This window comes from Cryptomeria japonica, chromosome 7 (genome assembly GCF_030272615.1).
Source record: "Cryptomeria japonica chromosome 7, Sugi_1.0, whole genome shotgun sequence".
Classification (NCBI taxonomy): Eukaryota; Viridiplantae; Streptophyta; class Pinopsida; order Cupressales; family Cupressaceae; genus Cryptomeria; species Cryptomeria japonica.
Genome location: NC_081411.1, coordinates 299,989,655 through 300,016,237, shown reverse-complemented (window position 1 = coordinate 300,016,237; position 26,583 = coordinate 299,989,655). Strand labels below are relative to the sequence as shown.

At 34.4% G+C, this 26,583-nt stretch overlaps 1 protein-coding gene across 1 annotated transcript in view; it reads right to left on the bottom strand.

Annotated features, from left to right (window-relative positions):
• Positions 1-415: 415 nt before the first annotated feature.
• The window catches only part of LOC131076370 (S-locus-specific glycoprotein S6-like), a 41,106-nt gene continuing 14,938 nt past the window's right edge, over positions 416-26,583 (bottom strand). The window contains exons 4-5 of the mRNA XM_058013512.1: positions 540-597; positions 416-438 (exon numbers count right to left, since the gene is read on the bottom strand). Of these exons, the coding sequence (XP_057869495.1) occupies positions 416-438; positions 540-597 (81 nt within the window). The remainder of the gene's footprint in view (positions 439-539; positions 598-26,583) is intronic.

The window sequence follows — 26,583 nt, the reverse complement described above, 5'->3', positions numbered from 1 at the left end:
AAATAAATTTCCTCGCTCTTCCTGCAAGAAACCGTTAGAATCTTGCAAACAAACAAAAAGATAAAATTGTCAGGTGATTCAAGGGACTTCTACAAGTCTAAAATTTTAATTCGGTTACAACAATTTTTTTTTTGTTTGGTTTTTGTTTTGTTTTTGATGCGCTACAGAACAAACTGTACACGCTACAATATACTCCAGATGCGCTATACTTATGTTTCCCTGCGCTATTTTGTTACTAGGATGCGCTACTCTGGGTGTTGGAAGCGCTACTCTATGTTTTTCTTTTCCTGTGGTTAATTCTGCAGGAAAATTTTAAATCTGATGCGCTACTGTTTGGGTTTTAAGCGCTGGAAGATGTAGTAAAGGCGCTAAATAAAGGGTCTGATGTGCTAATGTGTTAAGTCGATGCGCTACTCTATATTTTGCCCGCGTCGATACCTACAGGAAAATTTGTTAAACAGAATCATGCGCTAAGAAAAAGTCTCCAGACGCTAAGACAGAGAGCCCACGCGCTAAACAGTAGGCTAGAAGCGCTAAACTGTTGGGCGGAAGCGCTAATATATCTTTTCGACGTGCTGATTCCCGTTTCCCGCGGACCTGCAAAAATGATCAATTTCAAAAACTGATGTGTTATTCGGGGTCGTGCCCCACGGTGGGCACCAGAAATGTATGTGGGAAAAGTGGGTTGATAGAATTAAATATGTGAAAATTTAGTTAAATACCAGTCCACACACACACACAGGACTTCTTGATGCAAGCTATGGAGTAACGATGTGTTACTCAGCTTCCCAATGAGGGTCCCATGGTTCTCTATCTCACAATGTCCCTCAAACCAATGTTTTTGCTCTCAGATTACTGAGCAAAATGGTTTAGGGATGGCAAATATGAGAACGAGAGATGTTTTTGATTGATTTTAGTATGAGATGTGTTGTTAAGCTAGGTATGATTCTAAAATGCAATAATCTAAATGATAAGATGACAAAATCAGTATGAATACTATCCTAGCATACTATATTTAGTCTATGATTGAGCTAAAATGATAAATAAATTACTCTAAACATGCATATTAGTCTAATTTTTGATCTAAAAGAGGCTAAATGATGAGCATATATGAAATGAAAGCTTGAAAGAATTTGAGCATAAGTGTGATGCTTCAAATTTGAAAGATGATTGTTATGAATGGAAGAATGAGAGCTCTATTTATAGCACAAACAGGGCAATGGATGGTCAAAATTGAAAGATTCAATCAAGGGCTAAGTTTGAAAGTTGGGGATCCATGTGCACGATTTGCACCAATGAAATGGTGACAAATGTCAACATAGGATTGGGTTGAAAGAAGAGGTTGGAGGCATTAAAGGCCTGAGAAGACCTCATGGTTATCTAAAGGCTAAGGGTCAAGTCTAAATTAAGATTACCCACTGGATTGAGAGCTAATCCAAGGATAAACCTTTGTGCAAATGATTAAGAGATAATCATGGTCAAAGCATTAATGCCCTGATGAGACCTTTGGGTTGGGTAGAGGTTGAGTCAAAACAAATGTTTTAACCATGTGGGAGGGTTTTAATTAACCATTAATGGTTATTGGAGACTTTGGGATTAAGTGGTTGAAGGTTGGAAGCCTTCAATGGTTTTCAAAGACTTTAAGCATTTTGGTGGTTGAAGGTTGAAAACCTTTAATGGTTATCCAAGACTTTGAGTCATTTGAGAAGTGACTTCCCTTTGTTTAGGGATGTGACAAAGTTTAGAGGAGGGTTAGATTAATTAGAAGCGATTAGAAGATTCTAGAAGGGATTAGGAAGAGGTTTGGGATTTTGCAAGTGGATGGGGGGGATAATAGGATTTAATTGAATTAAATGATTTTCATTCAATTTGGTTATAATTTGGGGAAATTAAATAAATTAGATTTATTCAATTTAGGATAACTATTTAATTAATTTAAATTTAATTAAAAGTGGCTAGGGGGATTTAATTGAATAAAATGATTTATTCATTAAATGGTATAGTGAATTTTATTTAAATAAATTGAGTAATTTACTTAATAAAATAGAAGAATGTGGATAATTTAATTAAATTGGATTTTATTAAATAGGGAAATGAACATAAAATATTCATTTAGGAATATGGTCATTTTTATACGCTACAGTTACATGTGTTATTTAATGAAGGAAGCTGATGAGCTCGAACTAATTAAATGATTGGTATGCCTTAAATAAAGTTTGTTAAGAATCTATGGCAATGGAAGATCGGCAGGAAGATCTACAGTTCAGATTGAACCGCAATACCCTAGCACAAGTTCCAAGAAATGTATGCAAGTTCCAAGGTAGGGTAAAATGTTTTAAGATCGAAAGATGCATTGAACCTGGTCAAGTTTGAAGATCTGATGGCTATGATTGATCATGGGAAATGTGATCAACGAGATTAAGCGGTTAGCTAATTGTTTATAAATAGGGAATTGTTGATAAACAATGTATGTGGGCAAGTGTATGCACAGGGATGCTACATAGTGATTACCGAGCACAGAAGCTTGAAGACCTATTTGAATAACAGAGTATAGAAGCCTAGCAGATGGACAAGATTAGTTCTGTGTCTAGATTGTAGTGAACAAATAAGAATCTGCTTTATCATTTTAGATGTGAAGTTGCAGATAGGTTTTTATTACTATTATTTTGTGAATGTGACAAAAAATATCTTAACCGAGTGGACTTAACAGTCTTATTTGTAAAACCCTCTAACAAGGTGACATTCTGATTGAGTGTTTGAAATCATTTAACAAGGTCACTTATAACAAGGTGAAGATCCTAACAAATCTGAGGGAAATCCCTTAACCGGGTCACATCTAGCAATGTGTTTGTAATCTTTAACAGGATTTGCTTTTAACTGAGCATACTCTAGAAGAGTATATTTCTTAGTGGGTCTGAAATCCCACAGTGGTTTTTCCCTATTTGGGTTTCCACGTTAAATTTGGTGTTATGAGGTTTATGATGTTTATATCCTTTTGAGTTTTTATGTTTAGCAGTTTTGGTTATATTATTGAAGTATATGTTACTGAGGTTGAATCTAATTTTTTTACGGAAGATTAAATTTATATGATTCCAACCCCCCCCCCTCTCATCTTGTTGGGTATTGGATCTGTACTTATATTAAGTATTAGAACTATCAATTGGTATCAGAGCTTTGGACTCTAGAAGAAAAGTTTAAAGGCATTTGAGTTAAAGATCCAAAGATGTATAAGAGGGATGCAACGGAGCTGAACAAGTCAAGTTTCTCTACATGGTAGAAAAGAATGAAGCTGCACCTATCAAGAGTTGGAGAATATACTGTATATTATCTGGAGAATGATTTCATCACACCGAGCACCTATCCATTGACAATGGAAGAGATAATGGAAAAACAAGAACATATTCAAGCAATGGTTGAAAAAACATCTGCATTGACCGACTCAGAGTTTAATGACCTAGAAGGTTGCAATGATGCAAAGGCAATGTGGGATAAGCTTATATCAGTATATGGAGGAGATGAACATGTTCAAAGAGAAAAAGTAGATAGTCTAAGAGGACAACTTGAATCTATGAGGATTAGTGAAGGTGAGAACATAACTCGGTACAGTACAAGACTAAAGGAGATTGTCAATCAAATCAAAGGAGCGGGTGGAACTATTGAAGAAAAGGATAATAACAAGTAAGTTGTTAAGAACCCTTCTACCAGCTTATGCAATCCGAGTCTTTGCAATCAATGAATTGAGGTTTGTACCTAATATGCTAGTTTCTTTAGATGCTACTATTGGTAAGATACATGCATTTGAGTTAAGTAACTTTGATAATAGTGGATCTTCGATAAATAAAGTTGAATCTGCATTTAGTTCTTTTCATCTTGACGAATCTAATGACTACAATGAAAGAAAGTATAAGTACTCTGAAGGAGATCATAGTGGAGCAAGTGAAATATTTCGTAAGAACATGGAAGAAGTACACAAACTGTATGAGGAAATCAGAAAGCAGGAAGAGTTTGAAGCACTATTAGCCAAAAGGTTACCGAGAGGCAAAGGTAAGTATAAAGGAAAACTACCTTTGAAATGTTTCAATTGTGATAAAATAGGACATATAGCTTCTAACTATCCTAACAGAGATTCTACTGAAAAGAGAGATTACAGAGATGACAGACAAAAAGATAATCATTATAGAAGACACCAAAACTTTAGAAGAAGAGATAGAAAGACATGCTTAATCGCTGATGAGGAATCCAACGATGATAAATCAGATGACAATGATACAGAGGAAGTAGTTTATGTGGCTATCAAAGATGGATTAGATGAAGAAAAGTATGAAGAAAAAGCCCTAATATCTCACATAAATACTAATGATTCTTGGATCATAGATAGTGGATGCTCACATCATATGACAGGAGATAAACACAAGTTTGTTATGTTAGAAGATTATGATGGAGCCTATGTTAGATTTGGTAATGATGTACCATGTCTGGTGAAAGGTAAAGGATCTATAACACTTCTTGACAATGCAAGATGCAATGATGTTTATTGGGTTGAAGGTTTGAAATACAATTTGTTGAGTGTAGCACAGCTAAACAACATAGGTTACCGAATAGAATTTCAGAAAGGAATTGTCAAAGTTCATGACAAGAATGGAAAGTTAGCTACTACTGGGATACAAACAAAAGGTAAGACATTTCACCTTGACTCAACTCAGAACAAGTGTTTGTATGCAAAGATAGATGATACCTGGTTATGGCATAAAAGGTTTTGTCATGTAAATTTTGATAATCTGATCAAAATAAGTAAGAAGCACTAAGTAAGAGGTCTACTGAGTCTTGAAAAACCTGAGAATGTTATGTGCCGAGGATGCCAGATGGGTAAGATGACAAGATCAATATTTACAAGTAAGTCTTACACTTCTAAGGGAATTTTAGATCTTGTGCACACTAATCTTTATGGTCCTATGAAAGTTCAAAGTTATTATGGTGATAAATATTTCATATTATTTGTGGATGACTATTCAAGGATGATGTCAATAATGTTTTTAAAATATAAATCAGAAGCTTTTCAAATGTTTAAATGGTACAAGGCAAGAGTTGAAAATGAAACAGGAAGACAACTGAATTGTCTTAGATCAGATAGAGGAGGAGAGTTCACATCAGATGAATTCAACTTATTCTGCAATGATCATGATATTAAAAGACAAGTCTCTGCACTGAGAACTCCATAGCAAAATGGAATAGCTGAGAGAAGAAACGGATCTATTGTGGATTGTGCTAGAACACTGATGATTGAAAAGAAAGTGCCACAAACATTTTGGAGAGAAGCAATAAGCATAGCAGTTTACACCCTGAACCGAGTATAATTGAAGAAAGGTACTTTGAAGACGCCATATGAAATCTGGTATGACAAGAAACCTAATGTAAGTTATTTTAAAATCTTTGGAAGTAGATGCTATGTTCACAAAGATGATAGAAATGGCAAGTTTGATGAGAAAAGCGAAGAAGGAACATTTCTAGGTTATTCTTCTAGAAGCAAAGCATTTAAATGTCTAATCAAATCATCTAACAAAATAGTAGAAAATGAAAATGTGAAAATTGATGAAGGAAATTCCAAGGAACTAGAAGACTATGATGAATTTGTTTATGTTCAACCAACAAGTCTTACCGAGAAGACTGTTGAAGAAAATGAAGAGAATATCTAGTTACAGAGTGATGAAGAAGATCATACAGAGCCTACCGAGCCTGTATTAGCCAAGTATGTCAGAAGACATCATGCACCAAGTCAGATTATAGGAGATAAGGATGATCCAGTGATGACAAGGAACAAACTGAGACAAAACACATGTCTGATATCTAAATTTGAACCGAGAATAGTGAAAGAGGCATTTAACAGTGAAGATTGGATAAATGCTATGATAGAAGAGATTGATCAAATCAAAAAGAATGACACATGGACACTAATCCCAAGACTGACGGACAAAAAAGTAATCTGTACAAAGTGGATTTTCAGAAACAAGCTAAATGAAAAAGGAGAGGTCATTCGAAACAAAGCAAGACTAGTTTGAAAAGGTTATGCTCAAGAAGAAGGAATTTCTTATGGTGAAACTTCTGCACCTATTGCTAGACTTGAAGGAGTAAGAACATTGTTGGCATATGCTACTTTGAAAAATGTCAAGGTATATCAAATGGATGTCAAATCTGCATTTCTAAATGGAATATTAGAAAAAGTTTTTATTGAACAACCTGAAGGATTTGTTGAAGACAAGAATAAAGATCAGGTATGTAAATTGAACAAAGCTTTATATGGTTTGAAACAAGCACCTAGAGCATGATATGAAAGATTGCACTCTTATTTGATTAAGATTGGTTTTATAAGGACAAGTGAGAATAGCAATATGTACATGAAGAATGATGAAAATGGAATACTAATCTCAGCTATATTTGTTGATGATATTATATTTTGTGGAAATGACTCTTTATGTAAGAACTTTGGAAATGAAATGAGCAAAGAATTTGAGATGTCATTAATCAGTGAGATAAAGTATTTTATAGGTTTATAGATACTACAAATGAAAAATGAGATTTTCATTACTCAATCCAAGTACATAAAGGAAATCTTGAAGAAAATTTGAATGGAGGATTCAAAACTAGTAAGTACTCCTATGACTACCAACTATAAATTATCAAAGAATGATGAATTTGCATTTGTTGATGAGACACTTTACTGATCCATGATTGGAAAGCTACAATATGTTGTTCATAGTAGACCAGACATAGCACATGCAGTAGGTATAGTTGCAAGATTCTCTGCAGATCCTAAGGAAACACACATGACAGCAATCAAAAGAATTTTTAGATACTTGAAGGGCACTGAAGATTATGGCTTAGTATATCAGAAAGGAAATGATTTTGATTTAAAAGTTTATACTGATGCTGATTGGGCAGGAAACATTGATGACAGAAAAAGCACAAGTGGAGGAGCTTTCTTTTTAGGAGAAAGACTAGTGAGTTGGCTTAGCAAGAAACAAGGATGTGTTTCACAATCAACATCAGAAGCTGAATATGTTGCTGTAGCATTGAATTGTACCAACATTGCATGGATCAAACAACTATTGGAAGGTATAAATGAGAAAGTTACCAAGCCAGTAACTATATTCTGTGACAATACTAGTGCCATTAACATTTCAAAAAATCCGGTTATGCACTCTAAGACAAAGCACATCTCTATCAAATATAATTATCGTAGAGAAGAAGCTCAAGAGAAGAAAGTGGTGTTGGAGTATGTGAGCACAAAGGAACAAATAGTAGATATCTTCACCAAACCACTACCAAGGGACACTTTTGAATATCTCAGAAGTAAGTTAGGGGTCGTACCCCTATCTTCTACTCACTGATCGAGTTTGATGAAAGCATCAATCCGATGACTCTATCGAATATCTTTTAGGAGTTGATGCTGATTTACATACTTTAGGAGGTCTTCTAAAGGTGTACAAGAAATATTGCAGGAAATATTATAGGAAACAATACAGGGAACAAGAATTAAAGACAAAATGCTCTAACCGAGACTGAATTGACACACTACAGTGGGAATTCACTTCATACAGGAAGAAATTATGTTTTAGTTCTTTACTTTTTGGCATTGTTGTCAAAGGGGGAGAAATTTGAGAAAGGGGAGAAGACTTTAAAATAGAAGTCTAAATGTATGGGGGAGAAATCTATTGATAGCAAGAGAGCATTTCAGCATTTCAGAATCATAGCAATCCGAATCTTTTAAGGTCAAATCAATTGGTTTTGCCATCAATGCTGAAGGGGGAGATTGTTAGCATATGGCATTATAACAGACGATGGAAGATTGTTGGCATTTCAATAAGGATATTGAGAAGGTTGTTGATGATTATGGATATAACTGATTAAGGATGTTTACTATCTTGATATTATTATTTTGTCATTGATGTCAAGAAATTGATTTTCTAATTCAGTATGATGTTGCCATATCTTGAGAAGTGTGATTTGAAGAGTATAAAGATGTCGGTAAAAGACACAAAAAGATTATGATGAATAAGAGGATGAATAAGGTATTCAATGGGAAACTATTACTGAGTCAGACAATGATGAGATCATGATGTTTAGATTGTTTTAACATCATACATATGTTGTAAATTGTAAGTTTAATACTATACTATGTTATCAAGCAAAGAATCTAGTCAATAACCCTAAGGAACCTAGTCGGTAAACCCTAAGGTTATCGCTATCGGTTAATGAAGGCGGAATGTCTACCGAGTGAAGTTTAGTATTTATCGAGTTGTAGCCGAGTTGTAACCGAGCTGTAACAGAATGCATTAAATGGCTACATGCGTTATTTAATGAAGGAAGCTGATGAGCTAGAGCTGATTAAATGATTGGTATGCCTTAAATAAAGTTTATTAAGAATCTATGGCAATGGAAGATCGATAGGAAGATCTACAGTTCAGATTGAACCACAATACCCTAGCACAAGTTCCAAGAAATGTATGCAAGTTCCAAGGCAGGGTAAAACATTTTCAGTTTGAAAGATGCATTGAACCTGGTCAAGTTTGAAGATCTGATGGCTATGATTGATCATGGGAAATGTGATCAAGGAGATTAAGCAGTTAGCTAATTGTTTATAAATAGGGAACTGTTGATAAACAATGTATGCAAGCAAGTGTATGCAAAGGGATGCTACATAGTGATTACCGAGTACAGAAGCTTGAAGACCTGTTTGAATAATAGAGTATAGAAGCCCAGCAGATGGACAAGATTAGTTCTATGTCTAGATTGTATTGAACAAATAAGAATCTGCTTTAGCATTTTAGATGTGAAGTGGCAGATAGATTTTTATTATTGTTATTTTGTGAAAGTGACAAAAAATCTCTTAACCGAGTGGACTTAAAAGTCTTATTTGTAAAACCCTCTAACAAGGTGACATTCTACTTAAGTGTTTGAAATCCTTTAACAAGGTCACTTCTAACAAGGTGAAGATCCTAACAGATCTGAGGGAAATCCCTTAACCGGGTCACATCTAGCAATGTGTTTGTAATCTTTAACAGGATTTGCTTTTAACTAAGCATACTCTAGAAGAGTATATTTCTTAGTGGGTCCGAAATCCCACAGTGGTTTTTCCCTATTTGGGTTTCCACATTAAATCTGGTGTTATGAGGTTTATGATGTTTATATGCTTTTGAGTTTGTATGTTTAGCAGTTTTGGTTACATTATTGAAGTATATGTTATCGAGGTTGAATCTGATGTTTTTATGGAAGATTAAATTTGTATGATTTACCCCCCCCCCTCTCATCTTGTTGGGTATTGGATTTATACTTATATTAAGTATCAGAACTATCAGCTCCTCCATCTATTAATACTCTTTTAACTCGATGTTTGTAGACTAAGCCTTCAATATGAAGGGGAGTAATATGTGAATGGCTTAAAGAGATATTATCATGTTCGGAATAGGTAAGATTATGAGGCCCTATCATGTGAGCCACCATGGCTTGAAATTTGTAAATATCCAGATCTTGAAGTACATTTGTTTCAACTAGTGCTTGTTCCAATATGTCCTTATGTTTTGGCAAGAGTTTGAGCAACTCTAGTATGAATATTTGAGCAGGAGTTCACCATAGTTGATTTACCAAATCATATTGATTCTTGGGGATACTAGTTGATGTTGATGTATGCCCTTTCAAGACCTATTTTTGAGCTCGATTTGTCACATTGATTGATGTATGGTCTTGTTTGTCTTTGATCTTTATGACTTTTATTTGGTTATCATCTATTGATATGTGATTGATGGTGTTATTGTACAAGTGATTTATAAGAGCTCCCCATGTATCGTTTGATAATGAAGCTCCTTCCTTGTAATTTGGAAGAGGATTTTTAAAAGCGTCATGATCACCATTCATTTTAAGACTATCAACCATTAAATCACCTCTATCAATCATACCTTGAACAATATTTTTAAGCCTCATGCAATCATTTGTGTGATGTCCTTTGTTTCAATGAAAATCACAAAAATGTGAGTCATTCCACCAAGGTGGTTTGACCTGGGGTTCAAAATTGTTTATGGCTGGCAATGTGATAATCTTGTTTGCCAGGAGTTCGTGAAATGCTGATTCTAAGGATTACCCCAATGGTGTGTAGATGCATGTGTTTGGCAAATTGTTGGTGTTACCCATTTTATTTGGATTATTTCCTCAATTTGTGTCGTTACCTTGGGTATTGTTGTTGGTTTGGGTATTGTTGGTATTTGCATTTGAAGGTCCCTGATTGGTATTTTGTGGATAAGTGTTAGTGCTTTGGTTAACACCCTTTTGATTTTTGTTATCTTGCAGTTTACCTGATAAAGCCAATACTGGTTGTTTGGTCTTCATATCATTAGCATTTGTTCCTCCTTTATTAACAATGTTTTTGTTTCTAGTCGAGAATTTGGATTTGTCTAAAGTGTTGTTGTTGTTTTGGTTGTTAAAGGAGTGAGTGTTGGATGAGTTAGCTCCTTCCTTAAAGAGCTTCAATGTTCCTTTCTTGATGGAGGCTTCCTCTACTTGGATTTCATTTTCGATTAACTCAACAAAAGATGGTATGCACTGGAACTTGAGTAGATAACTCATCTCACTATTCAAATTGTCAATAAATATTTCCATCTTTTCTTTTTCAGGTACATCTCGAGGATATCTCGAAACCATATGTCTCCAAAGTTGAAGAAACACCATGAATGTTTCATTGTTTTTCTATTTGGTATTACATACATCCAACATGGTGATCACGTGTTGAATATTATAGGAGTATTGTGTGAAATTTATTTACCAACTCATTGAAGGATCTGATGGGAGGTGTTAGTTTATACAACCACTCCATTGTTTTCCCTCCCAAACTTCTTGGGAATAGCCTCATTAAATAAGTATCATTGTGAGAAAATTCAAGGCTTATGGTACAGAATTCTCTAACATGATCGTGGCGATCACTTTTTCCATCATACTTGTCATATTTTGGTATATCAGAATTTGGGGGAAAAGGTATCATGTTTAATCTCTTGTCAAAGGGGTAAGGACAAATTTGATTTAAGGAGTATCGTATTGTGGTGCCCTATTGCATGTCCTGCATTTGTCTTTGCAGCATTTAAATTTGTTGTGTAAGAGCGGCCATGGGCGCAATTGTTTGTCGAAGGAAAGCTTATTCCCTTTCATTATCCCTAGTTTGGGCATGGTTGTGTTCAGGTATGTTATGTTGTTCAGGTATGTTATGTTGTTCGGGTATGTTTTCAGGCTCACGTGTTTCCTCTTCTCTCTATTGTTCTTGATAAATTTAATTTTGAGACCTTGTCCTAAAGATTTTAGTATCAAAGTATTCAAGAAGTCTAACTCCTTTGCTTGTTAACATGGGCATGTATTTTTCTTTGTCAGCTTCTATGAGTCTTTCCATAAGTTTTTTGAATGAGGGGTTTCCTTGACATTCTCAGAGAAGTTCCTTAGTGATGTATGTTTCTCCCAGATCAGTATAATCAAAAGGGTTTGATAATCTACAATCCATACTTGACTCTGGTTGTGGTTTGCTTTGCTTGTTTCATTCAGAGCGAGTGACAATAGGCATTTAGTAAAATCTTCCTGTGACAAAAGGGACAAACTCTTCTTCTACTTGTTCAGGGGTTGATGGTTCGGGTCGAGCTACATTATAAATTATGCAAACTTGTGGGAAGAAAGCGGGGTTGATTCTTCCTTCTTGATTTAGATGTTGACTTAATGCTTCTTTTTGGCAAAAAGCTCTACTTCTCAATGGTTCTCTGTCAAATTTGTTTGATTTGCCTTGAAGATACAACCGCATATGGCGTAGGAATGCGCGATGTGATTTAAAATGTTGGCGATTTATATAGAAAAATTTGTTCCATTTGGCAAGTGCTTTGGAACTAGGTTGTCATTTCTTCAACTTAGTTTTGTGATGAAGAATTTTTCTTCTCAAAATATGAGGAGTGGCCATACACGAGTGATCAATGGTTTCCTTTGATTCTTTGGATTAGGATACTTTGTTTCAAAACTTAAGCCTACTTTATCAAGTAGAGGTTTAGTTAGATTCGCCTCCATGACAAAGTGTGTCAAATACTTTAGATAAGAGTTTCCAGATATGGAAACTCGATTTGATGACTTAAGTTTAAACTAGGTATGTTTGGTTGATAGAATCCATTTAAATGGTGGACCTTTTGATCAATGTGATGGTACTACCTAATTTTGATAGGATAAAGTGTTATCTCTAGCTATTTTTAGATTCGACAATTTTGCTGTAAGAATGCTTGCTTGATTGTTGGAATATTTTCTCTGATGTTTTGGTTCAAATTCTAACTAGTGAGTTTGACAAAAGATCCAAAAGGGTACCTAGGACTGATGATAAAATTTTCCAAAACTACTTGGTTTATTCTTTGTTTTTCTAAGTTTTAACCTTGCGCTAAGACAGAGACAGGATGTACTAAGGTATGATCTAGATGCGCTATTCAAAGTCCCCTATGTCCCAAGCCACTTGTGCTATGCGCTAACTCAGAGTTTTGAAATTTGTTTTGACTGGGAAGATTAAGTGTTATTATGTCCTCAATACGTGCTAAAATTTAAACTCAATGCACTAAGCTTTGCCCCCAATGCGCTAGACTTATGTTTGAAAGCACTAATATGGTATCCAAAAGCGCTAGTGAAATGTTTGTTAGGGAGATAAGTGTTCTGCGCTAGCTTGATGGATAAAAGCGTTGAGGTTGGGTTGGTATGCGCTAGATAATATTTTAGATGCGCTAAGAAGTTGCTCTTATGTGCTAAACTGCCTTGATTGCTCTGTTTTTGGCTTTTGTGAAAATTTTTAACACTTGTTTGATTTTGATAGATGATTTTCTAAAAATATAAATTGAAAACACGTGCATAAAAGAGACAACCAATTTTGCCTATGCTAAATAGATAGTGTATGTTCTGCGAGGATGTGTTCAAATCTTCAATGTTTTCATAGGTTTGGATACAAAGAATACAAATTAGATAGACTCTTTATTCAAGGGTCATCAACAATATCATAGCCCACTAGTCTCGATACTCTATCAGCTCAAATAGTCGTGTCACCCCCTAAGGGGCGCCCCTTTTTTTGCCTTTTGCTAGAAATTAACCCAAAGTGAATTTCTTCACAATTGGGTAGTTATCTTGGAAGATATATGGTGAGTAATCTTGGGGGCAGATTCTTCCCCACCCTTGCACTATGATATTGAAGATGTTTGGATACTGACTCGGCTCAAGGTTTTTATTGCTAAAGTTCATAGTCAAGCTTCATGTTCGATCTTCAGTGATAAACTCCCTCAAGAGGCTTCCCAACCTTTAGAACAAAGGCTTTGTGTATCGTAAAGATACTAGGGGAAGGCTAATCACTGAGAAAAACCATTGAAGGGACTTTCATCAACCTCCACTTTTGATTATAGTGGGTTGGAACTCTTGAAGATAAAGTTGTTTCCCACTTAGGTCGTTCCCCTCTCACTGACCATTTAAATGGCGCTCTAAGAGCAACTCGGGAGGGTGGGCCTGCTAAAGGTTGTAAGTACATGAAATACACAAAGCATAAGAATGGTTTGGCTTTTTGGTCACCCAGTCAAGGGGAGAGCATATACCTTCCACTTTCAAGACAAAGAAATCAAGTTCTTTTCAACCCTTAAGGCAATGATTTTCTAATTTTTATTGGGAGATGTTGCTCCAAAAAGGCATGGTGTTCTTTTTAAATCCTCATAGAAAAAGTGTGTATTTCAAAAATAAATGTTTGAATCAAAACCTGGTCAACAAAGCAAATTTGCAATTTGGTCAACAAAATATAAATTCGAAAGGGGAAGGATTTCCCTCTTCTTGCTTTGTCTAGAATTTGAAAGTGGGGTTCTTTTATTTGTGCAAAGTAAAGTGGATCCTTTTAAACACCAAAGGATGGTGAGGTTTGTTTTAAAACTTTTGCAAAAATAAAATTTGTCTTTGTTCTTTTTAGATCCCAAAATGAAGTGTTTTTCTTCCTAAGAAAGCAAGAAAATGATATTTTTGTTGTTCTTTTTAAGTAACACCAAAGGAAATAAGTTCATTCTTGTTACAAACAAGGAAAAATGAAATATTTCTAATACCTAACTTAGAAAAAAGTTAAAAACCAGAAAATAATCAAATACTTTTAAAATAAAAAGTCCTCCAATCCTACAAAATAGAGATTAGTAACCTGCAACAAGACACTAGTTAGCGAAAGATTCAGATTTCAATGTGAACTTCTACAAGTCTAAATTTCTATCTTGATTACAAAATTTATTTTTTTTCTTTCTGTTTCTACTATGCACTAATCTACAGAACCTATGCGCTATAGAAAATCATCAATGCGCTAACAAACGCCCCCTATGCGCTAAGTTGTTGCATGGACGCATTGAACTGATTCTTCAAAGTGCTAAGGTTTATCACTTACCAGAGGAATAGTTATGCATTAATCAGACTGTGAGATGCGCTAAGTTTTGGGTCTAACGTGCTAAATAGTAAGCAAAATGTGCTGACAGACAACCCGAATGCGCTAAAGGAAGGTACCAACGCGCTAACTCAACTTTTCCACGTGCCTGTAATGTTAGCCCTGCATAAAAAATGATGTTATAAATGGGGATGTGCCCCACAGTGGGCGCCAAAATGTGTGCAGGAAAAGTGGGGTGATGAAACTTGAATTTCAGTTTCCGGACTAGTCCACACACCAATGCGACTCTTGGTGCAATTTATGGAGTTATATTGAATAACTCAACTTCCCAAGGGATGTTCCATTGTTCTCTATCTCACAAGACCTCTCAAGCCAATAACTTTGCTTTCAGATCACTGAGCAAAGTGGCTTAGGAATGACAACCATGAGAATGAGGGATATTGATCAATCTAGCATGAATGCATTCCTACTTATGCATGATACTAAATGTAACATGATTTAAACTAGCATGGATGTGATCATAAGATAAGAGGATTAGTAAAAACTATCCTAACATACCATATTATTCTAACATGAGTAGTATATGATAATGCAATTGCCTATTTAAGATGTTATTTTAAGATTATTTGTATCAGAGAGGCTATATGCTTGATAAAATGACTAGATATGAAACTCAAATAATTACTAAAATGTCTATAAGTTTGATACTAAAGACTTGGATATGAAAATGATAGGAGGGCTCTATTTATAGGAAAAACAGGGCAATGGATGGTCAAGATTGAATAATCTTATCAAGGGCCAGGACTGAAAGTTATCAATCTACATTTACAATTCTCACCAATGAAATGGTGACAATTATCAATAAGAGACTGCTTGAGAGGAGATGTAAGAAGCATTAAATGCTTGAGAAGACCTCATGGTTATTCTAGGAGGTAAGGGTTAAGGTTAGGTTAGGGTTATCCATTTGATAAAGCTTTTACCCAAGGGGTAAACTCTTGTGCAAGGGTTAAAGGGATAACCAAGGTTAAAGCCATCAATGCTTGATGAGACCCTTGGGTTAGATGAATGTTGAGTTGGAGAGAAAGTCTTTAACCATGCAAGAGGGTTGAGTTAACCATTAATATTTGGAAGACTTTCAAGGTTAACTTGTTGAAGACATAAAGCCTTTAATTGTTTTCAAAGACTTTGAGGGTTTGAGAAGTGACTTCCCTTTGCTCAGGGATGTGACAATATTTAGGAGATGGATTAGGCTAAAATAGAAGTGCTTAGAAGAATATACAAGGGGTTTTAGAGAGGCAACTGGGAAATGTAGGAGAATGCAAGTGGATGGAGTGTAATTTTAATTAAAATAAATTACTTTATTTCAACTAAAATAAATGCAACTTGCATAAATACAAGTGGGAGATTTAAATAAATAAATTAGATTTATTTATTTTCAATGAATAATTTAATTAAATGTAAAGTTAATTAAAAGGGGAGAAAGGGAAATTAATTAAATAAAGTGATTTATTTAATTAAAGGCTATGAAAGGCTTAGGTGAACTTAATTAAATAAATTGAATAACTTATTTAATCAAATAGATGAATGTGATTAATTTAATTAAACAAAATTTAATTAAATAAAGGAATGGGTTAAAATGAATTTTAAATATTCACTTAGGAAAGTCGTCATTTTTATACGTCTACAAATACATCTTCATGAAACTCATTCTTCGGAAAGATGCATGTTGTGTTTGATCATGACTGTAATAATCAAGTCTCTTTAAATTAGATCCTTTATAGTATGCTCTTAGACTTAGGCATATATGCTTCCTCTACTAGATACCTCCCTAGAATTGGTTAGCTTGTTCTTCGCTGTGTATATGTCCTAGTGCCATGGTAGGGGTAGGGTGGGAGAGAGAGAAAAGAGAAAGAGAGGTTGATTGCCCTCCGGGGCATGTAGAATTCATGGTGGCAAAAGGGGAAGACTGAACATCGACAATTGAGGCATGGGGGCAACATTAAAAGACTTTTGATGGTGTTGACCTAGGAACAACAAAGCACAGGTAGTTGTGAAATGTAGTGGATAGCTCAAGCAATGGGTGGGACGCAAGCAATTCCTCATATATGCAAATCAATGAATGAAGGTGAAGATTCTACCCAAGCAATTCCATAAATTATACAAATATTATGCAAATCTGAAGATTCAATGAATGAAGGTGAAGATTCAGAAATTCCTCATATTATGTAAATCCGAAATGAAGGTGAAGATTCTACCTTGAATGGTAAGTGTTTCGTTTGATCTTTCCAGGGGTTGAGCTTGATGTGGAAGCCTATGCGGGATTGCAAATGCATAAATGACTTGCCCTCTTTTGTTTTTTTTTAAAGTATAATGCCCGTTGTCATCGCAATTTCAACAAACACGTGCACTTTTTTGAAAAAAAAACAAATTTCAATGCTAATGCCTTCTCTCTCGAAACCAAATGTGAATTTTTGTCAGAATTCTGACAAATTCATGCATTTCTTTAAAAAAGTCAAATGTTGTCACTGTAGACACCCAAAAATGGTCAACGCTTGTGAAGTCATACTTTAACAATTGCGCATTGCCTCATTTTAGGTTTTTGCATCGTATTAACATTTCTCCTATGTCACGCACTTGGTCTTTATCATTTGCGAACATCGAGTCATTCTTCATTCATCTCGCATTCGAATTTGGTCTTGTCGACAACACTATCCAGTCATGATTTTGATCGATTTTATCTTGTTGCATCAATGTGCGTGCTAATTTGTCATCATTTTGGACATTGTCAATCCTAATTAGGGTTTTGTCCTCTTTTCAATCTTGTCATCATGTGATCAATTTGTCATCTATTGTTGTCATTGTTCGATCTTGTCATTTTGCGATCGATTTGTCATCGATCGTGGTCATTTTCAATCTTGTTGTCTTGCAATCTATTTTGTCGTTGATTCTTGTCCTCTTGTCGATCTTGTCATTTTGCGATCATCTCGCTATCGATCATTGTCTATCTTAATTATGTCAATTTGGATCAATTTGTCATTGTTCCTCGTTAATTGGCGCATTTATCAAATCATTTATCACATTGGTTATTTATCAATCCAAAATCAAATCAAATCGAGTCAATTATCTTTCAAGACCTAATTCGCCTTCAAGGGTTTCATGATTTAGTCATTTAACCTTGCTTATCACTTTCTTCCTTTAGGATTAATAAATTACTTATTTATCCTAAGTCTTCTCATTACAGTTAAATATTCATTTAATTGGCTAGTTATTCCTCTTTTGTGAATTAATTAATAAATGACACATTATTAATTAATTTACCTAATTTCCTAATTCCACCTATTTTCTAATTTCCTAATTGCAATTCCACCTAATTAAATTGTCTTTAGTGTTCTTCATGCGTCATACTCTTGACATAGCAATTTGTCATAGAATTTGTCTTGACATAGCAATTTGTCATAGAATTTGTCTTGACATAGAAATTTGTCATAGAATTTGTCATAAAATTGTCATAAATCTTTGCATAGCAACATGTCATAATTTTTCTATTCTTGATTTGAATTTCCATTCGAATCACTATCATGATAATTTGTTCATTTCTCCAATTTCTCTATAAATTGGATGATCTTCATCAATCAAAGCTAATCCCTATCAGACTATCGAAGTTATGCTTCTAGTACTCTTGAGCTTTTCATCAATGTCAATCTTGCTTTCAATTGTATGTGCACTTGTAGGTGAGATCCACAAATCCATTTGAAGAGGAAAGAAGAACAATGGAGCCACATGGAAGAAGCATCCAAATCGTCATCTAGTTTGCATGATCTTTACTTTTGAATGCTTTGTTTTATGTCTCTATTGAGTGTGCTTAGGATTAGATCACTGTAATGTGTGTTTGTGATTGAGCTAATAATGATTAATATGTCTTTATATATATTGCTTTGATGATTCCTAATTCTGATGCTACAGTCACAATATACCTTCCCCATCGGAAACCTCCATAGAAATTATAGGCCAAATGTATTAGTGTCAGTTAGGGGATTTCAATTCTGCTATAATTGTTAGAAAACAGCAAGTTTTCTTGATCTATCTAAATAGCACTACATTTTCTTGATCAAAACCTTTTAAGCTTCAATCTACTTCTACTCAAACTGTTGATCCATTCTCCAGTTAGGCAATCACACACTCAACTGGTTTTCAGTCAACACTTTGCCAACACTCTTACAAACAACTTCATCGACCTTAAATACAAATCAATTAGGTCAGTAACACAACAAAAACCTAATTCCCACATAGAGATTACAAACAAGTTGGTTCAATCTTGACTGTTAGAAATCATAACAATATCTTCACATTCTTCAAGAAAATTCCAGCTGCTCCATGATCACCACTTCATCAGACTTTGTAACTCATCACGCGCTATGCATTAGATGCAATCTACTTTTCTCATTCCCTAGACAATCAAACAAAACAAAAAAAATGCGCCAAAAACAATCTAAACTTATCCTCATTCAATGATCACATGTGTCACCATCATTATCACTCATCATTAGATCTTAAACCAACAAACTTGATCGATTAGGGTTTAACAAAAAACAACTGGTAGGGTTTACCCATTCCATTGCATAGAAAAGGGTTTAACTTTATACACCGATTTACCAGTTTAACTCATAAACTAAAAATACTAGTTTACAGCATCTTCCTCAAAGCTCTTCCTATCGGTTACAAGCCAATATCAATAATAACAACAATATCAGGAATATCATAAATACCATTACCGGTTCAATTGACAACATATCATTAATGTAATCTTCATGCAAATTCCAACATCTTCTTCATAATTTTTTATGTAGATCATGACAAAATCAGGGCAAGGGAATACTTCAGGTAACACCATGCTTCCCAATCCAACATCCCACGATGTGATTTTATTTGTTCTTTGTTTTAACATTATGTTGAAAACATTAAAGTTTTCCCTAGTTGGATCCACTGCCTTGCTAGACAATACATATCAAATATCTATGATATGCTTTTCACCATGGATAGAAGGGTCATAAATATCATGGTATTCATGAGTGAAACTTGGTGTTTTAACCAGTTTAGTTAGGTACATTTTTTTTCACTTGGCTTCTTGTTGAACTACTGCTTCCTGTTTTCCCCATCACTATTATTGTTAACAATTTAAAATAATGCTAGATACAAGCCTAAAAATGCTAACCCTCAAATTGAACCACGACATTAAAAAAAAAGTAAAAAAGGCAAGATGTAGGTAGTCTAGATTTTACCCGAAATTTCTATTTCAATAGATTGGCGCAGACAGTCTCTGTTGCAACTTGCATTCCTCAAAATAGTAGCCGTTTCTAAATCTCCCTTGATTTACTAGTTTTAGGCTTGTCCATGAAATGAAATACGATTATGATTAATGAGTCACTTATTTTGAAAACACTAAAAAGTACAAAAGTAATACCTAAAGGGCAAAATATCTAGAAGCCTGTTGTAATTTTATTAATTACTATTAATATCTATTTGTCGTTGAAGGAAAAAACATTAATTTCTTCAATATAAATTCTGAGGACATTAAATGTAAAATGTTCAATTTTGAGCGAAGTTATAACAAATGCGTTCACTTCCCATATTCGGGCTAAAATCCACCCTAAGCCATTGATCTGTGCTCATCCAACAGATGATGATATTTGTTGTCAGTTGTCATGCTAGTGGATCCCATAATTTTTTCAATGTTTCGGGCATGTCACCACACTCGAGTCACTTTTTCGGACTGTTTTTAAAGTCTTTTTAATCCTTCAACTTCTGCCAGAAATAGAGATTTATCGACTTAATTATATTTAATTAAATGTAAAATGTTCAATTCCGAGTGAAGTTCTCACAAATGTGTTCACTTCCCACATTCAGGCTAAAATCTACCCTAAGTCATTAATCTGTGCTCATCCAATGGACGATGGTATATGTTGTCAATTATCATGGGTCCCATGACTTTTTCCATTTTCTGAGCACATCATCACACTCGAGTAAATTTTCTAGACTGTTTTTAAAGTCTTTTTAATCATTTTCTACTTCTGCCCGAAATAGAGCTTTATAGACTTAATTAATAATTATATTTAATTAAATGTAAAACATTCAATTCTGGGGGAAGTTCTCACAAATGTGTTTACTTCCCACATTCGGACCGAAATCCACCCTAAGTCGTTGATCTATGCTCATCCAATGGACTATGGTATCTATTGTCAGTTGTCGTGGGTCCCATGACTTTTGCCATTTTTTGGGCATGTCACCACACTCGAGTCACTTTTTCGAACTGTTTTTTAAGTCTATTTTATCATTTTCAACTTCCTCCCAAAATAGAGCTATATAGACTTAATTATATTTAATTAAATGTAAAACATTCAATTCCGGTCAAAGTTCTCACAAATGTGTTTACTTCCCACATTTGGGCCAAAATCCACCTTAAGTCGTTGATCTCTGCTCATCCAACGGATGATGGTATCTGTTGTCAGTTGTTGTGGGTCCCATGTTTTTTGCCATTTTTTGGGCATGTCACCACACTCGAGTTACTTTTATGGACTATTTTTTAAGTCTGTTTAATCATTTTCAACTTTCGCCCAAAATAGAGGTTTATACTTTATAGACTTAATTATATTTAATTAAATGTAAAATGTTCAATTCCTAAAATTTTGTCATTTTGAATATAGAAAAAAAAGAAAAAGCATTGTAATTGCTAGAAAAAACAAGCCCACCAAAGGGACTAAAAAAGAGGGTAAGCTGTCGATTATCATATCAAAGTTGATTATCATATCAAAATTATATTATAAAGACTAATCAAAAGTATATTAAATAGTCTTTATAATATACTTTAAATTAAAGATATACGAAAGATAGATTAACTTTGATATTGAATTCAAGGATATATTATAAGATCAAATGAGTGATAGGACCAAATAAGCGAGCGTGCCTTTCTTCGTAAAATACCTAATAGGCTAATTCATTGGGTGTTTTGTAAAGTAATTGATTACTTTAATTTGTTTGATACAAAACAAATGGGACCAATTACCACATTGTATACTAATACATATAAATGAGAAAAATATCTGATTCTCAATTTTATTTTTTGAAACTATTCTAATAATATATTCACATCCCTGGTTCTCTTCCATGAAAGTGATCCCATCTACCATTCATAAATGTCTCAATTTTTTTCATAATGATAAAATCTTAACTATAAATCATAGCATGTACCAACCCACACATGCACTAGTTCACAACTTCAACAACAAGTAAGTTCTTAGTTAGACTTTTAATTCACTTGTTTTTTCGCGAGATAAACATCTTTTTTTATATATTTATAAAAGTATACTCAACCATAATCAATGTACAAATAATTAATGGAACGAACTAGATTTTATATATATATATAGAGAGAGAGAGAGAGAGAGAGAGGAAGAAACATTAGATAAAAAAGATCGCATTCACAGTATTAAATTTATTTCCATTATTTAACAAAATATTGAAATATCGTAGCTCATACACAAAAAGCATTTGAAAAACTATCATTAATAAAATGAAATAGAAATTATTTTTATATCCATAAGAAGAAAACTGAAACGAACTGGAATTTGCAAAATTATCATCAATATTTATGTTTCAAAAATCTGCAATTTTAACATGTCTGAGACTTGAGTCCCTCAAAAACTTTAAAGCCAAAATGAGTGAGCCACTAAGCCTGTGAGATTCAAGTTACGAGAACATAGGCAAAAAAAAACTACTAGGGGATTGGGGCTAGGGCACAGGTAGTGGATGGTATAGCCTAATAATCAGGCCCTCCCTCCATGTCTTCAGACAACATAAGCTGAGAGAATTATTCAAGCCAACTGTAGAATGGAAAGTCATCCAGGAGCAACCATTTCCGGAGAAATTCCATGCCAATCCGCACCCATTTTCTATGATGCATCAACTACTCCGCATTCAGGTTCAAAAAAATGGTTTCCTGGCCACTAGCACTGTTTGTTCAGGGAGGAGAAGCTTGGTTAATTCACTTGCCCAAGGGATCCCCACCCCTACTTTTGCAAGGACGACAACAGTAACATCATCTCCAAGGAAATCTTCCTTAAACACCTTCCTTATCAAAATTAGCATATGCACCTTGTCTCCTCCAAGGTCCAGAAGAGACGCCAAGAACTAGGGTGTAATGTCCGTGTAAACACGACATCTATTTTTGTTACGTAGAAAGTCTCTGCCTAGCACCATCTTCACAGCCTCATTAGTGAACATCTTGTTAGGTCCTAGAGACAACTAAGAGGGGGGGGGTGAATCAGTTGTCCAATAAATTCAAACCAAAATCAACTTAACCAAACCTTAATGCTTAATACCAGTAAACCAAACTTTATGCCGGTAGATAGTTTATCAGTTAATTGCAGTATCGGTAAAGATTAATGCATGAAACAGAAAGGCAATAACATCCACAACACATAACATAAATATTTGTATGTGGAAACCCTGTAAGGGGGAAAACTACAGTGGAAAACCTTACCCACAATTAGATGATACTGCTGCAGATAGTATGTGTGTACAATATGGGGTCTGCACATGCAGAAAGGCCAAGTGCCTAGAGCTCACTGCTCAAACACAAAATGAGAATCACACTAACTACAATTGGATAGTTAAATCCAATAATAATGTACTGCTCAAAATAGCATCTTCATATGCTAGATTCAGTACTGGTTTAGCTCTGATATACCTTCTTCAAACCTTCCTTCAATCTTGAATGGTGTCTGTGTGTATAGATCTGCTAATTTTTGCATATACCGAATTACAATCCTTTTCACAATTCTATATTAATCTCACAAATGAGATCTTACATTTATACCATAACCTAAGACCAATTGAGTAGGTCGACTCACTAAAAAAGATATTATAATAAAATCAATTACAAATGAAACAATATCCAATGCATCATGTCAGCTGAATGCATTTACAATAACAACAAATCATCTCCATGACATGTCGTGCTGATCTAGAATAGATATGTCTGCCGGTGTATATCCTGGACCTATTTGTCAGTAACAACAAATATGCAAACTTGAATAAACCAATGAACAAATCACCAATACAAAGTGTCCAAATAATGTCTTCGACATAACAAAGTAGTCTCCAAGTGATTCCAAGTGTCAGTGAACAATATAACCTATCAGTGAACCACATACCGGTGACTGTACATGGCACTATCTTGTCAGTGAACATAACCAAATCTCCAAGTGCTGATAAGTGTTGACAAGTTTTGACATCAATGACAACCATATCAACATATCCAAAATACCAACAATCTCCCCCTTTGACATTGATGGCAACACAAGATGGAAAAACCATCAAAGTGCCAAAAACAGAAATGCCAAATACCAAAAGCCAACAATCTCCCAAAGAGATCATTAACCAGAAACCAAAATACAGATACAAAGAGTAAATAATCTTTCCAACAATCTCTCGCCAAAGTAATAGTCTCTCCCCAAAATAATAATCTCTCCCCCAAGGGATAAAGTGTTTTTCATGTATTTTTCCATAGATATCTCTCCCCCTTTGACATCAAATGCCAAAGCATTACAAAAACCATGTTCAAATACAAAATACCAACTACTCCCCCTAAGAAGTAGCTCTCCTCATCAAAGCCGGAATAAAATATTTCTCTATTAATTCTGTCGGTTGATGACAAACATCAACTGTCTAAGTCTCTATCGGTGGGGGTATAACCCCAAGCTCCTCTCTGAGATATTCAAAAGTCTCCTACCCCAAGCTCCTCTCTAAGAAATTCAAAAGTCTCCTTAGGCAGAGGCTTAGTAAAAATATCTGCAATCTTCTCTTTAGTATTCACATAAACCAATTTTACTTCTTTTGCTTCAATATTCTCTTTCAGAAAATTCAATTTGATAGAAACATGTTTAGTTTTTGAGTGAAGTACCGGATTCTTAGATATATCAATTACTGTCATATTATAACAATAAATTGTTATAGGTTCCTTGTTTTTTGCCTTTATGTCCTCAACATTTGCTTAAGCCATAATACCTGTGTGCAATTAATTGTTGCTGCAACATATTCTGATTCTGCTGTTGATAAAGATGTGCAACTTTGTTTCTTGCTCAACCAACAAATTAAACTGCTACCAAGAAAAAATGCTCCACCGGTGGTGCTTTTTCTGTCATCTACATCTCTTGCCCAATTTGCATCTGTGTATGCACATAATTCAAAGTTTTCATCTCTAGGATACCATAAGCCAAGATTTGCAGTGCCTTGTAAGTACCGAAAAATCTTTTTTACTGTTGATTCATGATTTTCTTTAGGATTACTCTAAAATCTTGAAACAATACATATTGCATTCATAATATCAGGTCATGTTTGTGTCAAATACAATAAACCTCCTATCATAGACTTGTACCTAGTCGGATTAACAGGTTTTGATTCATCATTCAATGATAATTTATCAGTTGTAGTCATAGGTGTGCTTATTGGTTTAGAGTTCTCCATGCCAAATTTCTTTAGTAATTCCTTCACATATTTAGATTGACTCAAGAATATACCTCTATTAGTTTGTGAAATCTGTAATCCTAAAAAGAATTTTATTTCTCCAATCATAGACATTTCAAATTTTTGTTGCATTTCATTAGAAAAGTCTTTACATAATCCATCTTCTCCTCCAAAGATTATATCATCAACAAAAACTTCTATAAGCAAGATGTCATCATTAGTCACTTTGTAATATAAGTTGTTGTTAGTATTACCTTTAGTAAAACCAATTTTCAAAAGATATTTATCCAATCTAGCATACCAAGCTCTACGAGCTTGCTTTAGCCCATAAAAAGATTTCCTTAACCTACAAACCATATCTTTGTCATCTATCAAAGAAAATCCATCGGGTTGCTCAATATAAACTTCTTCTTCAAGATCTCCATTCAAAATACACATTTAATATCCATCTAATATACTTTGTATTTCTTGTGTGCTGCAAAAGCCAAGAATAATCTGACTACCTCAATTCTAGCTACCGGTGCAAAGGTTTCATTATAGTCAATTCCTTCTCTCTGTGAATATCCCTTACACACTAATATTGCTTTATTTCTGATTACCTTACCATCTTCATTAAGTTTGTTTCTGAATACCCATTTAGTTCCAATTACATTTTTGTCTTTAGGTCGGGGAACTAATGTCCATGTGTTATTCTTTTCAATTTGTTCTAATTCATCTTCCATGGCTTTAATCTAAAATTTATCTTCACATGCCTCATTAACTGATGCTATTTGAATTTGAGAAATAAGACATACCTCTTCATTTGCTAGTCTTCCTCTATTCATAACTCCTTGATACTTGTTCCCAATTATCTGATCTTCAGAGTGGTTCAATCTTACATACCAGGGTGTCTTTGCTTATCGTTGTTCCTCAAATACTGTGGAATTTTCAGATGATGTCGGGGTAACTGGATCTTCATTCTGTATCAGTGTACTTACTGTAGGTTCATGTGATATTATTTATGTTGCCTATTCAGAATCTATGTACCTTGAATTTCCTCTAAATTGTTCATCAATCTTCACATTTGTACTCTCAACAATTTTCTGCAGTCTCTTGTTAAAACATCTATATGCCTTTCTCTTAGATGAATAACCAAGAAATATTCCTTCATCACTTCTAGGATCAAATTTGCCAATATACTCATCTCTTCTAGCATAGAATTTACTTCCAAATATTCTGAAATATTTAAGAGTAGGAGTATTACCAAACTATAATTCATGAGGGGTCTTACCGATTTCTCCTTTGATCTAAACTTTGTTGAATGTGTAAACCGCTATACTTATTGCTTCTCTCCAATATACATGAGATAGATTTTCTTCTGATAACATACTTTTAGCTGCATCCAAGATAGTTCTGTTTTTCCTTTCTACAACTCCATTCTGTTGGGGTGTCTGAGGTGTTGATAACTGTCTTTTGATTCCATTCACTTCACATAATGTATTAAATTCCTTAGATGTGAATTCACCTCCTTGATCTGATCTCAGACATTTGATTTTCTTACCAGTTTCATTCTCTACCATCACCTTGAATAGCTTGAATTTCCCAAGTGCTTCTGATTTCTCCCTGAGAAAAGTAACCCAACA